A 15,280-nucleotide genomic window follows, 5' to 3' on the forward strand; every position below is an offset into this window, starting at 1 on the left:
ATTCGGGGGTTGGAACCCCCCCCCCCCTGAGGCCGACTTAACCCCCCCTTTTGTTTAACCCCTTTTATTTCCTTACGCATTTGAGTACTGCAACTAAGATGTAAGACGCGCAATCATCTGCACACTCGCAAAAATCGCATTTTTTACACAATTTCCCGTGAAGAAATCGAAATTAGTGCTGTTTAGATGGTATTGGCAAACTATCAACCCCCCCCCCCCCCCCCCCTGGCAGAGATCCTGGGTGCGCTACTGAGGACAGGTATCACATTGCCCCAATTCCACGCAACACGGACCCTAACCTGCACTCCGGCAGGAGGAGAGCAAGGGACCAGTATATAGAGAAAACATTCAGGTTCCATACCACGGCCCGTTTTGCGGACGCCGCCATGTACGGGACGAAGAATAAGGGCGCAGTGGCAGTGGTCTGCGACCGCCGAGGCCACGTTACCTCCGGTGTATCGACCCGCCCCTGCACGCTCACGGAAGCCGAAGGGCTGGACATCGAGTTAGCCATCCGCGAAGGCCAACACGCAAACAAACCACTGACGATCCTAACCGATTCCCAGCAGGCCTGCCGCAACTTCCTACAGGGAAGAATCGCAAGACCTGCTGTTCAAGTCCTAGCCCAAATACCCAAGGAGGACACTGACGGCATCACCACCCAAACCACCATGTGGATACCGGGCCACGCTGCCATCACGGGTAACGTAGCTGTATGTCGATAGAGCAGCTCGAGAATTTGTACATAACCGAGCACTCATCACGCTGACTGTTGATGACCCTGACCCAGTTGACCACGAGTACTCAGCCATCCTGAACTACCACGGGCACAGAGGGAGTCGCTTGCGATATCCCCCACCCCATCGAAAACAAAAGGCAGAGGATACCGCTGCCTGGCGTAGGCTCGATCCAAACAGGCACACACGAACCTACACATATTACATCGCATACACCCCACAGCCTACAGGGACGAATGTCCGTGGTGCGGGGCCACACTAACCCTATACCACATTACGTGGGAGTGCACGCTACACAACATAGAACACCACGACACGAACACCACGAGGGAGCAATGGGAGGCACTGCTGTCCAGCTCGGCTCTCGACGACCAGCTCAAGCTGATCCAGAGAGCAGAGAAGATGGCAAGAGCCAACGGTGCCCTGGACTAGGAGCCCCGACCATTAGTGATGCCCCTTCGATGCAACACAACACTCTGATTATTTTCTAATAAAATCTATCTATCTATCTATCTATCTATCTATCTATCTATCTATCTATCTATCTATCTATCTATCTATCTATCTATCTATCTATCTATCTATCTATCTATATATATATATATATATCTATCTATCCGTCAAGCTCCATGATTTTCAGCGATTGGTCTCCTCTGAACTGCGTGGATCCCAATTATTGGTGCTTGTTTCAATTGTTTTCTTGCATCCAGCTCCTCGTACCGCATTCTTGGTCGTTGCATTCTTTATCATATCTTTCCTCGAACCAGTGCAGTCACGATAGCGCACTTACTCATCCCACAGTTACCCCACACTCTCCGGGGTGAATCTTGAACATGTATGTTTCCGGCATGCCTACCTCTCCAGGTCAGTCCCTCAATTGCTGCGCGCATAGCTATACCGAAAGGGCGCGACGAGGTTCGAGGCAGTCATTCCACCGAGGTTCCTAGTCGGATCCCGACAGCACAACTATACTTTTGGGGTGTGCATCAAAAACATGTTCAGTGGAGCTTACGTACGTAAAACTGCAACTCGCTCTGCTCCTCCCCAAGACGCGCTATTTCAGAATTTCTCTCTCGGTCGCTCGCTTCTCACACTCCTTGGCCGCTTAATACTTCGCGTGATATGTGGCCCATCATGCACTCGCCAACCAACTTTATTAAGTCCGATTCCTGCAGTCCCAGGCGCTCGAGATCTGGCCGTGACTAAATCTGATAGAACCGTTTTGCTAACTTGTTGCTAAATGTGCAGCTACAAACGGCTTGTCCTTTCGCGACGGACGCCAATGTGTACGGACACCTTGTCTTCTAGCGCATCCCCACGCAGCATAGATTTCCAACTCGCCCAAGGACGTATCACCCTTACCATAATTCACTCAGGCTCCACCCCTGAGGTTAATGGCATACGCGCAGGCAGCGTTTGGTTGTACAGCGCTGCGAGCGTGTATTCTTTATGTGCCTTCGCATGTTCTTGATCCTTGTCCGCGCTACAACTCGCTCGTTTCAAGATGAAGAAACAAGCCCACATCGACCGTCACTCTCAGAGACTTAATCAATGATCGGTTAAAAATGACAAACTTGCTGTGGCGTGTTGTAGATGTAGATGTAAATGTAGAGCCTATAGATGTTAGTGGCACATACCCACTCTGGGGGATTGGCCAAGAACCGGGTAGTTCGATATAACAATATGAAAGGAGAATTATAAAATAATGCAAACATAAATTTGGGAATAACTATAGGTACGTATATAAGAATTTATAGGTAGATTATGTCGATCACATGATTTTAATAGAATAGAGGAATAAATGAAAACTAAAAAAAAATAAACAGCTAATCATCGATTTTGTAAAAATATAACGGAACCTTAAGCTCTGGTTTTATAGTCCAAATCTTTCTGACCCTGTAATGAAATCCTTGATGGCATCGCCAACCTTCCTGCCGCTGTGCCCAAGAGTCGAGGCCCCCAAAGATAGTAAATTTTGAACATTTAATTCTAATCTAAGAAGGCGAAACGGTGTTTCTAAGGTTCTTTGTCGCAGTTCAGCATATATTTGACAGACAATGAGAAAATAATATAATGTTTCATGTTGCCCGCAATAGGGACAGTTCGGTGAGGGAACCAAACCAGCTCGGTAAAAATTCAGAAATGGAATTCAGCAGTGTAGTCTAGTTAGATTCCGACTTCAAGTGATCGCGTTTGACAGCGTTTACTATTCCAATAATGCGACAAGGGCTGAAAATCTGAGAAGTTGGTTGAAGAAGGGGCGTGAAATTCACGCAGCGTCATTTGTCTCCGAAATCTTGCCATATAATGAAAGCTGAAGCCGGTAGGATTTGAATGACCGGGCCATTCAGGGATGCTTTCACCAACGAATCTGCCATTTCGTTTAAAAATGGGCCCTTATGCCCTGGTACCGAAACCAATCTAATCAAAGCTAAGTGAGAGGGCACTAACGATCTGAAAGCTCGCAAAACCGGGGAATTATCGGAAGCCCTGAGGGAGGAGCACAGAGATAAAGAATCCGTCACGACCACTGTGGAACGTGTTGATGTATTTAGTTCACAGAGGGCTAGAACTACAATTCGGCTTTTATACTCTTCTTCAACTATTATATCGTGTATAATTGCACTTCTAAAGAAGCCGTTTGCGCTCAGGTTGCGCTTTAGTTGCATTAAAAAGTAGTTTCGGTTTCGGATGCAAAAAAATAGTTATTGTTTATTGTGTGATAGAAACAAAAGACCTGTCACAGCACCAAAATGCACATCATTCTGTAATGTGCAACTTTGTATATTTAATAAGGCAAGCAGATACGCTATCCTCATTGTTATCGCGATACTCAAGATCTCGTGGATCTCGGATCTCGTGCTCAAAGCCGTTGGGCGGAAAGCGTTCATTGCCGACGCGGGAGGCGCTGCTGAAACCGCAACTTGGAACGGCGCACAAGCCGAAGCATAAGATCGCTATGTCGAACACCGGCGGGTCCCAGCCGGAGTCCAGCGTTGACAAGTATTTTGGCCTGGAGCTGCTCTTCAAGTCATGCAAGGACACCCTGAAGTCTAAGAGCGATGCGCTCGTCCTCCTGGCCCATTACCTGCTAGTGAGAAGCGGCAAGCGCTGTCATGGCATCGGAGAGCAGGTACTGCGCGTTAATTGCGTCTCGTCCTGTATATATAGTAACTAGTCCTGACCACTGGGCCGCGCCCCAAAAGTATTTTCCGCTTCTATCCAAGTGTCGCATGGTTGTCAGCACCTAACATCTTGTGGTTTATGCTAAATGCACAATTTAAGGTCTGTATGCGTCCGCCAAGGGATGGAAGCATTCGTAAATTTCAGGTTCCTGAGCAGTGAACGTGAGCAAATATGAAGTCATTAGATGCAGAGATCCGGGTTTGTAAGTCGATATAAAATTCTTCACCGCCGAAATCTTGAAACGCATAATGTCGGGTTCGGCAAGTGATTTCGTCGCTAGCTCTTGCCGGTTCCACTTTCCTTTGTAGAAAAAATCTAGAAATTGGTGCGTGGAACTCTATTAGAGGCACAAACACAAGGCGAACAGAACGTAAAAAGGAAGCACACAAACCTCGTCCACCATGTTTATCCAGCCGGAACTGTAACCAATAATCCCGGTCGTGGTCGAAGTTATTTGTTGATCTGAAGACATTTCACTGCGTCATCGCTTTAGATGTCGTACATTGGCACAAACTCGCTGACCGCGGTTTCGCTCGCCGCGGTGGCCCGGAGACAGTGGCGCTGGTCGAGATGTCGTGGGTCTTCCCATTCCCGGTAGCCCTCACCTTCCCATTTTGTGGTGTCTTTCATAGCGTATCAGTTGCTTAAGGACGCTAAACCCCACCAATCCGTTTCGCCCCATTATTCTGGCCTGTTACAGTGGACGCAAGGCTCAAAGGGCACAGAGCTGTTGCCTGACAAGTGGAATGACAACCAGTCCTTGTACACGCTGCGCTATGCCTCTATACAGGGCTCCGAGCGCTACGTGCTCAAAGTGATTCCTTCGGGGGGCTTTTTGCTGGTGAACGTGCTGGTAAGTAAGCAGGCATGTAAGCAGCTTTCACCAGTTACCGTGCAGACAACAAACTAAACTTGTCTTTATTCAACCTTGGAATAGGGTGTTATGCTGTCCTCTTGTTTCTAGTGGCTGGAGGCAGAGGGGTCGAGATATGGTGTTGAGGTGGGGACAATACAGAGTTGACAAGGGTCTGGAGGATTATCCTGCAATTGTCAGGCGATTTTGTGGATAGATCCATTCTTTCTATATGTCTGAAGTAGTGTAGTGGGGGTGACACTGTCATCACTATGCGCCCAAGGGCACATGTAAGAATTTTAAAGCATTTGAAGGAGGGTTATATGTTGTGTAGTTGTTAGAAACAGTTTAACTTATCTGGGTGTCACACGGCGCATGTTCGAATGCGATTGAGACCGATCTGGATTGAAATTCTCGACAGCGATTGGCTCCTTTGTGCAAGCTACTAGAGGCAGTCAGTTGAGGTCGTGAATTTTCTTCCGGATCAGGCTTGATCGTGATTGGAAGTGGCTGCATGACACTGGTATTACTTGTCATTACTTTGTACAAAAGCACCGAAACTGTGCATTTGTGCCCATTGTTGACTTGCCTATAGTCCTGTTGTGTGAGGGTGTATAGCGCGACACAGTAACAACAGCCCGTCAGATAGGGACAAGTGCCCTGCAACATAATGGAACCCTGTTGAGTGGTAATGCCATTGCGTGCTTGGTATTTTACCTGTCGGCAACAATGTGCTTAGTACCACACTCCACACACAAACTGTGTTGTGGCACCACTGCTGAAAGGACTTGTGTTTACATCATTTAAGCGTGTACAAACTGCATAGCTTTAAGAACTGTTTGAAAACCATAAAATATGCAATAGCATAGTGTGTGGCTGTGGAATACTTACAGGAGTGTGCATATTTCGCTTAAAGTGTTCGAAAAAAGATTCTGTGCTTACCACAGCATTGTTTCTGCTCAAATTTGGAAGAAAGATAGCATTTTGTAGTCTACATCGTTCAACGTAGCACTTCGCACAATCAATTTCCTGGTTTTGGAGAAAAAGTGCAAAGTTGCCTTCATTTATGGAGATGCAAGCTGCTGCCGCAACGGCACAAGCATAAACTTGTCACTGCCTCCCTTTAACAGCTGCATAAAGTAGCCAGTCAGGGAGGGTTGCCGTGTGATGCCCACTTCTCTGGAACAAGCAGCAGCCCTCCTTGAAACGCTGCTTTCTGTAGCTGCTGGCAGGCAGTGATACAAGGTTATGCTTGCACTGTCGCGGCAGCAGCTTGCATTTCCATAAATGAAGACAAATTTGCACTTTCTTTCTTAAAAACCAGGGAATTAACTGTTCCAAGTGTTGCACTGAACTATGTAGACTCCAAAATGCAATCTTTCTGCAAAACTTGAGCAAGAACAGTGCAGCAGTAAGCGAAAAACCTTTTTTTCGAACACTTTAAGCGAAATGTGCACCTTCCTGTATGTTATCTGAAGCAGAGACAGTGCATTAGAAATTGTTGCAACAAACAAGTAGCACTACAAATGCAAAAGAAAAAAAATATATATATACATAAATAAAATGCAGATACCTTTGAGTTGCCTGTTTCTAGTCTTGTTGTAACTTGCTTTCGCCTGTGCGCACTGCCGCAAATTTTTACTTTGGCCCCATTCTTTACTAGAATGTCCGCAAGGAGAGGACAGCTTCAACCAATGTCACCATGAACAAGTTTGCAAGCGGCGAGTTTGAAGAGCTGCCCAGGTGCGTACAAAGCAGAGTCTAGTCATTGTCATTCGTATTAGTGTGGCTTTCTTTGCATCCCTGACAACAGCTCCGTTAAATGTCATATCTGCAGCCTTGAACTCGATGTGAACTTTTTGGCACTGTACAGGACTTCTTTTATCGGATAGAGTTGCAGTATGCTGCCAGTATGGTACATACGGTATTGTACCAAGGTGGCAATTGTACAGGCTGCTTTGCACAGTCGAATCTCACTGACACGGTCACAGTTAATCTGAATTTTGCTGAAGTTCCAGGCAGTGTGCATTAAATACAGCACATTCCACTTCAGCATGACTGGAACATTCTTTTGGGCCACAGTGGACGAAACAAATTTCTCAGCCGCCGCAAGATCTTTCGGACTAAGGGGACAATGGTCGCAGCGTACAGTTAGTTCCGAAATTGGAGTTTGAAATATTGGTCTTCCCGATCCCGGGGGGGGGGGGGGGGGGGGGGCGAAGACCTGCTCAATGATTCACTGTGGCTTGCAGTGAGCACCTTCTCCCTTTCTTCTTTTGGAGGAACACATGCAAGTTTCCATGGTAGCTTCGTGCTACCCTCAGATGTATGCCAAATTTTCCTTTCATTAATGCCGACAGCTTAGGGGAAGAAATGAGCATGAAGCTTTACCTATTCCAGAAGGACCTCCTCGACTACATTGTTGATAGAATTTGCAAAATAGCCATTGGTGATTTTTTTAAAGGAATGTTAAAAGAGAAAAATAATTCGAACTGTATTAGTAAATTACCCCTTTACAATATCAAAAGAGCCACTCTTACCATGGTGAAAGACTTGGTAAGCCAGAAAAGATGCAAGAACGAAAGACGGGTGGCGGCACCGCCGCCTTGAAGCACCTGCACCAGCTCACCCTGATGTCATCGATGTTGACGGCACCTGCTTGGGCCTAGTTAATTTATCAGTAAGCGTGAACTGCATTGCATTCTAAAGCAGTCAAAGACCAAACTTCACAAGTCTTAAGACCTAGTGCTTCTGCTTGGCACATTCGAGTCGTTGACGCGGTTTTGCTGTGCTGCTGCTCTCAAGTACAGAGAAAATTGTGCAATATCATGCTGCAAGTAACTTTTTTAATTTGTTTATTCATAAATGTCAGTGGAATTTTGTTTTGCTGAGGGGCAAAAGGAAATGAAAATAGTGCAGTGTCACCATCTTTTCTCTGGTGACTTCACTGAAGGAAGGCTGTGTTTTTTAAACTAAGTGCAGCTGGCACTAATGCTGATGCTCAACCCGCTTGAAATGGTCAGTGCAGAGTACCTGCCTTTGATGTGTGAAAGCTTCAGGTATATGAATAGGGGAAATCTTGATGAAGACACAGGAATATCTTTGATTGGTTGCCTTCTGCTTCACCCATCAACATAAGCCATGCCGAGTGGTGGAAGCTTGCGGCATTTATTGTGAATGGCTGGTGTAGGTGACTAAGCCCTTCTTGTTTTTGGACAGGGCATACAAGAACCTGGATGACCTGATGTCCAAGCTGAACACAGAGGTGGTCTCTGTGCTGGATACGATAGACAGTACCACCCAGGCCTCGTCGTCACGCGAGGCCTCACGCTTGGGGTCCCAGGAGAACAATCCCCTGCACATCCCCAGCAGGCAGCCTGGCATCGAGTGGTGAGCTCAATGCCCTCATTCCTCCATCTTGGATTTAAAGTTTCACACCTAATGTTGAACAAGGTTTTCTTTAAAGGGACACTAAAGGCAAATACAGTGGAACCTAGATTATACGTCCCCCGGTCATGTGACGACCTGCATTTTACGATGAAATCGTTTGGTCCCGACAAAACCCCCATAGAGAGAATAAACTTTTATTTTGAGCAAGCGCATTCCGGCCCCATAGAAATAATGTATTAATGACCGCAATCATATGACGCAATTTTACGCCGACCCCACCTCGTACGATGCCTCTCTCATTCTGTCCAAGAAGAAAAAAAGCCTTAAGCAGATGCAGGCTGGCACACGTAAGCACACTGCAGCCGGCTGATAACGGGTGTGCAATACCATATTTGCCTGAATGTAATGCGACCGCGATTGTAACGCGAGGGGCGACTTTCCAGTCATGCAAAAGAAAACAAAAATAAAATCGCGAATGTAATGCGAGATGAATGGAAAAAAGAATTAGTACCTTTATTCAAGGAATCACAATTTGGAAACTAGTTCTCTTCACTCATCATCGACGTCGTCTGAAGAGAAGATGCAGCTTTTCTTGGACGGTATTCTCGGGTGATTAGTTTTTTAGATAGTTTTACTTTCGCGTGACTAGGCGCTGAAATGGTCCCCGCCAAGTGTTTTTGGCGCTGTCCTAAGCTCGCTATATGCATCTGCACTCACTGACATTTATAGTCGCTTGCATTCACACATACTAGCACCTGCTCATGTTCATACAACTCCCACTCATACGCACTCACGTCCACTCACCAAAAGTCGCTCATGTTGATTCTCCACACAAAGTTGCCTTCATTAACTTTCGTTCATACGCGCGTCCTCTCATCAATCGTACTCATGTCTACTCGCACCCTTTATCACTCACTGATGCTCTTTCTCACTCCTATGAAATGAGTGTGGAGCTAGTACGAGTCACTGTACTCGCAAGCGAGTATGTCGACCTATGCTTTGCTGACTGAATTATATCTTAATTTGTTACGGTTGTTACAGTGAACGTGGATATAATGAAGTAAATTTAAAATTTGGTTGGCTATCTTTTGTTTCATTGAGTGTTTATTGCCATAACTGAACGAAAAAAATGCAAGATCCATGACAATATCAGTTACAGCGAAGCAATTATATTTGTTTGCTCACAGCTTAAAATATATATATTCTGGTAGCAAAAATGTCAAATACTATACAGGAGCAACTTGAAACGGCACATTCTGGATTCTTATGTGTATTTTGACCAATGGCTTGGCTTGGCTAGCTTGCAGCCAACGAACCAACGTGCCGATTTCGTGTCATAAGACTGATCACACACTTGGGTGCTAAAATGCATTTGCAGTTTCAGCACTGTTCACGTACTGTGCATCAGGAACTGGCAACTGTCAAGCTATTAAAATCGACAGTAGACCCTTTGCTAACCTGTTTAAGACATCATGCTTGCATTTATGTCACACAAACCTAATTGCTGTTTTTTTTTTTTTTCACCGTTATTGGTGTGTGTTCATTTATAACAAACGTCAGATATGTTTTCATGTCGTATGCAATTTCATTATGTATGAGGTTTGTACTAACATAGTCACCTTTATTGCCACTGTTTAAGACATCATGCTTGTATTTTTGTCACACAGACCTAATTGCTGTTATTTTTTGCACCGTTATTGGTGTGTGTTCATTTATAACAGACATCAGATATGTTTTCATGTTGTATGCAATTTCATTGTGTATAGGTTTGTACTAATGTCACCTTTATTGCCACTGGAGTGCTAGTGGCTACTCTTGTCTCTCAGGCCTATTTAAGTGAATAAATAAATAATGCGAATCTTGGAGAAGTACTAACAAAAGATCTTAAAGCTGGAGTTTCTCCATGGTTCATTTACTATTCTGTACACACTGAGACCTTTGATAAAGCATTGGCAGCAAACAGAGAATGTTGTTCAATATAAAAGGTTGCGCTGTCGTCAAACTGCAGTGTCTTTCAATGCCGACATCAGCGTGGCAAAGAAAAGGCCCATGAAAACGGAGACCTTCGGCATATGACGGCTCTTTGCACACTATGAAATTGAAACTTGTACTAGTCATAGCTAAAGATGGCTGTAATTAACCATCATTAACTGAAGCTAATGAGGTTCATTGTCATGGTTTAATGTGACAGTAGCTGTTGACTGCAGTAGAAAAACCATTACTCGCAAAATGTGTGTCCTTGCTTCTTTTGTGAAGGCATGGTGCTATCACACTCAGTATTTATTTGGCCAGTGAGTGAGCAAACTCCTTGCCACCATCATGTACTGAACGGAAATGTGCATAGTTGTTTGTGTGGTGTGCCAGGTCCCCGCTGCAGGAGGTTCCACGGGTGGGCCAGCGAGATCTGAACCCCTTCTATCATGGGCCACCTGGCGGTGGCATGCTTATGGACCCCCGACAGCTGCCCCGGCCACACCACTCAGACCCCGGCGTTGGCATCCCTGGCATTCCCAGGTAAGTGGACGATAGCCTCCTTTGTGGTAATAGATCCTTTTCATATGTGCAAGTGCACTTCTCTGCACCGCACATTTGCCTAATGGCGGCACTGGTAATGGTTCAAATGAAGACGAAGTGCTAGCTGAACATGCTGGGGCATGTCTCTTGCGCATGGTTTCTTTACAAGAGCCACATCTACATTTTCCATGTCCTAATGCAAGCAAACTGTGCTTGCATTCTCTGTTTGCAAAAAGGACTACGCCGCCATTAGTTGCCCAAACTGCCTTACAGGAAAGCTAGCTTTGCAATTCTGAAAGGGGTCTATTGATTAGCGCGCAGGGAACACGGCCAGACTAGAAACAGTTTAAGTTGTTCAGTCATGCATGCGGCTGGGCCAATGCTAGTATACTGCGTGTATACTGGTTCAAGGTATAACAGAGAATCTTTATTGTAAACAAAAGATATTCTATACATGTTTCAGAATGCAAACAAACATCTTTCACCTGCAGTAAAGATTATCCGTACTTGTCCTTGCTGTTATTTGGTTTTATCCTCTTTCAGGAAGTTGTGTCGTTAACTTGAACTTTGAATTGTGCAGAGCCAACTAGCCCAATCTTTGATGTTACTAAGTGTACCATGGCGCCATGCTATGCTTGCTACACATTGGGATACTTTTAGTAATCTGTGTGCACCTAAGTTATTTTGGCAGCCATGTGAACAACTTGTGCTCAGATGTTAAACAGGGTGCTAGGCAGGCACACGTCTACGCAGGCCGCAGCACTTGGATATGAGCAAGCGTCATTTTGGAAACAGAGGCCATGAGCACAGCCCAGCGTTCTTATAGTTTGGAAGCCTTCACTGTTCATCCTTGCCACCTAATGAGACTAAATTTGTGACTTCCATAGGGATTGAAAAAAAAAATTTCTTGTTACTCCTGAGTAAGACTTGGCACCTAGTATTACTCAAGAGAAACAAGAAAAATTTCCTGCCAGAAATGCAGAACCATTGCAAAAGCCTCACTAGAACTCTTACCCACTTTTTGACAGATGATATCAATGGCATAGATATTGACAGTTCCCCACAAGTAGCCCTTTAGCTCTCTTTTTAACCCCTTGGGGGCTTCTGCTTTAATGAATAAAGTGCAGTCGAATTTGGGTGGCGTTTAAAGAAATACTATTAACAAATATTTAGCCAAGCTTATCTGATTGGATAGTGTTCCAAGGTATCCTGAGCACCACTTTTGCTACGAACAAAGCCTTCATAAGTGAGAAAATTACATAAATCTAGGACAACACTGGCACTACAGAGCATTGGCCATGTGAAAATATGATACCAGCTATACCATGAAGTAACATGTCCGATTTACAGTTGATAAATCATAGTTAGCCACTGTTAGTAAAGTTAATGATGTTGCATTTAAACAGAATGTAGAGCAGCTGGGCAAATTTTATATAATTTTCCCACAGAATAACTCCCTGGTGCTGCTACTTGAACTTAACACTGCTTTGTCAGTGCTTGTTATGGGAGTGTAGCGCAGTCTTGTGCCCACCTCTGAATCAAAGCAGGCATTAACACACAGCAGTGATTGAAAGCACTAGCAGTAGCATTTACAAGATGAACGCAATAAAGGTGCCAAGTATGAACTGACTAGCCCAAGAACATGTTCTGGTAACACAGCAGTGCTTGACATCCAATATCAATGGCACAGCTACACTAGAACGTGCGCTTGTTGTGGACGATTTGAATTGCCAACAACGTCCTAGATTAATTGTTATTGCCTTCAATCTCTCTGTAAAGGATCGACAAGACTCTTAGTGGGACAAACTCAAACTTGCCAATCTGTGAACTTCAATATTCATAACTATCTGCGAGCATGACTGGGAGGGGGGAATGGAAGGATAACATCTGTACGACACTTTATTTACCATTAAACACTGCACTTGAGCAGCAATAAACGCTAAACAATGGAGACTGAAGAGCAACACTGTTTTTAAATTGCAGTCACTTTTCCAGTGACATTGCTGTTGCCAATTTTCCCTGCTTCAACTTGCTCAAAACAAGTACACTCCTCTTGCATATGGCATCTTGCACTGCCACAGCAGGGTGACACAGGTAGTATATTAAAATTTCTTTCTTGTGTGCAGTTTTCACTATATATTGTGCCGCCTGATCCCTCAACACCTTTAAAAAACTTTGTCACGAATAAAATACATTTTTCGCAGAACTTGACACAACATTCGTAAAAAAAGAAAAAGAAAATTACCCGCCGTGGTTGCTCAGTGGCTATGATGTTGGGCTGCTGAGCACGAGGTCGCGGGATCGAATCCCGGCCACGGCGGCCGCATTTTGATGGGGGTGAAATGCGAAAACACTCGTACTTAGATTTAGGTGCACATTAAAGAACCCCTGGTGGTCCAAATTTCTGGAGTCCCCCACTACGGCGTGCTCATAATCAGATCGTGGTTTTGGCATGTAAAACCCCATAATTTAATTTTTTTTAACATTCGTAAAATAGTAGAAAGAGCCCAATTCTGTAAACATTTGAAAAAAATTTGGGAGAGTTGGCAGGTACGCTAACCATTGCCATGGTATTTGATGCAGCAGTAACAATGTGCTTCTCTCTCACTTTTTGTGCAGGGGATCCATCCCACCTGGTGCCAGGTTTGACCCGTTTGGGCCCCCGCGACCAGATGCGCCGGGTACAGCCAACCAGCGGTTTGCTGGGTGAGTGGATCTTCGTGTTGTTACTTTTTTGCCCATTAGGCAGTCTCAACATTCTGCAGTAGCAGCAGCAGGTGTGTTGCAAAAGTAAATTTTGAACTGGGGGTACCCAATGGTAGAAGCTTGCATAAACTGCATCGGGTAAAACTTATCACAGCTAAGTTTCAATTGTCATGTGTTGTAAACAGTTGGCTAGGTTTGGTGTGGTGAACATTTAGCTTTCCCTAATGCCAATAACATAAAATAAAGCTTGATGCACATCATATGCAGTGTAATGAAACTAGTAATGCAGTTGGCATTGGATAATGTGGTTATTGTGTTAATGTGTTCCGTTTGATGATAACCATGTACTGTACATTTCAAACAGAAGATTCAACATAGATGCAGAGGTTCTTGGACCATCTAAGAATTGTGACTACCGTACTTATTCGATTGTAACGCGAGGGGTGACTTTTCATTGCGTCCATCAAGAAAAAATAAAACCGCTAAAGTAACGCGAGGCCACCGGATGCATGAAAAAGTCGCAGTTCCGGCCGAAAGGCGAAGCATCAATTGCGATAGCAAATTAGTAGAGAGCTATACGGAGTAAGGATAGTAGTTTTTTCGGCTGCATAAACTTGGACACATTCGCTTACTAACTGAATTGACAAGCATGGTGTCAGCGCGCACAAGCAAACATGAATAGATCACACTCGATGACCGCAGACAACCAATGTCAAAACGCTGGCGTGAGCAAGCGCAGCAACAGCAGCAAGCGAAGGTTCACGCGGTCTATCGCTTCAACGGAAACTGAGCGGCGAAAGCACAGCACATGCAAAGGTAAAGCCATGTGGAGGTCGCTTTCAAAATACGGTGTGCGCGACAGCCCGCAGCCGCACAAAGTACAAGTATGCCGAGTAGAAGCCGCACCCCCTCTCTCCCGCGCTGCCCGCCTGCTTTCCTCCTTTCGCGTGGGAGATTGAGTCGCTAGTTCCCCTTGGAGACATGCATTTGGTGCCACAGCTAAACGTTGCCTCCCCTCCCTCCAATTCCCCCACGGCCTTTCGCGCGATGGAGACGTCGCGTTTGCTCTCTGCCGTGCGTTTGCTCACCATGAAAGCACGCGTCCCTCGCGCACTTTCACTCGCACATTTCACTTGTTGATTAGAATTGGGTGCATCATTGCACGTGACAACTTGAATTTCAGTATTCGATTGTAACGCCAGGATCGACTTCAGGTAGCAAAACTCTGGAAAAAAACTCGTTACAATCGAGTAAATATGGTACCTTTAAGAATTACATGAACATTTCATTGGTTTAATTGATTTTGTTTCTTAAAACAAAGTAGCTAATGCTTCTGTTGATGCAATGAGCTTGAGTAACTTTAAAAGAAAGTTGCTGTGACTACGTCTTGCCATCATTATGAAAAGTGCATCATTTCTGATGGCCTTGCTGGGTACAATAGCAGTTGTACTTCATGATTGTACGTTTCTCATTTCCTCCAACAGCCCAAACCCAGATCACCTCCCGCCGCCGCCAGATTATGACGACATGTTCAGCTGAGCTGATTGTAATATTTTTAATAAACAATTATTTCTATGACCCTTGGCCTTGTCATGGAAGTTCCCTTATTATGGTCACTGACATTGTACTGTTGTACTGAAACATGTAATTTCTCTCGGTAACCCTTGATGGGAGAGCATTTGCTGTAGAATATTTTTAAACCATCCTCACTCAGATAGAGAGGTGCTTCATCAGTGCAGCAGTTGATTGCAACTGCATCGTTTTGGTAAATATTTCCAGGGCTGGTTGCTACATAGTGGAATCTTGTTGATTCAAACTCCAAGGACCCGCCGTGGTTGCTCAGTGGCTGTGGTGTTGGGCTGCTGAGCACGAGGTCGCGGGATCGAATCCAGGC

General features: G+C 45.0%; 1 protein-coding gene across 1 annotated transcript; it reads left to right on the forward strand.

Annotated features, from left to right (window-relative positions):
* The first annotated feature begins 3,620 nt into the window (after nucleotides 1-3,620).
* Nucleotides 3,621-14,964, forward strand: LOC119450428 (proteasome inhibitor PI31 subunit). Its single transcript, XM_037713872.2, has 7 exons — nucleotides 3,621-3,870; nucleotides 4,624-4,776; nucleotides 6,440-6,519; nucleotides 7,996-8,166; nucleotides 10,531-10,680; nucleotides 13,300-13,386; nucleotides 14,871-14,964. The coding sequence occupies exons 1-7, from the start codon at nucleotides 3,697-3,699 to the stop codon at nucleotides 14,923-14,925; spliced, it is 870 nt and encodes a 289-aa protein (XP_037569800.1). The 5' UTR covers nucleotides 3,621-3,696; the 3' UTR covers nucleotides 14,926-14,964.
* Nucleotides 14,965-15,280: the final 316 nt, after the last annotated feature.

Source organism: Dermacentor silvarum, chromosome 4, assembly GCF_013339745.2.
Source record: "Dermacentor silvarum isolate Dsil-2018 chromosome 4, BIME_Dsil_1.4, whole genome shotgun sequence".
In the NCBI taxonomy this organism is placed as follows: domain Eukaryota; kingdom Metazoa; phylum Arthropoda; class Arachnida; order Ixodida; family Ixodidae; genus Dermacentor; species Dermacentor silvarum.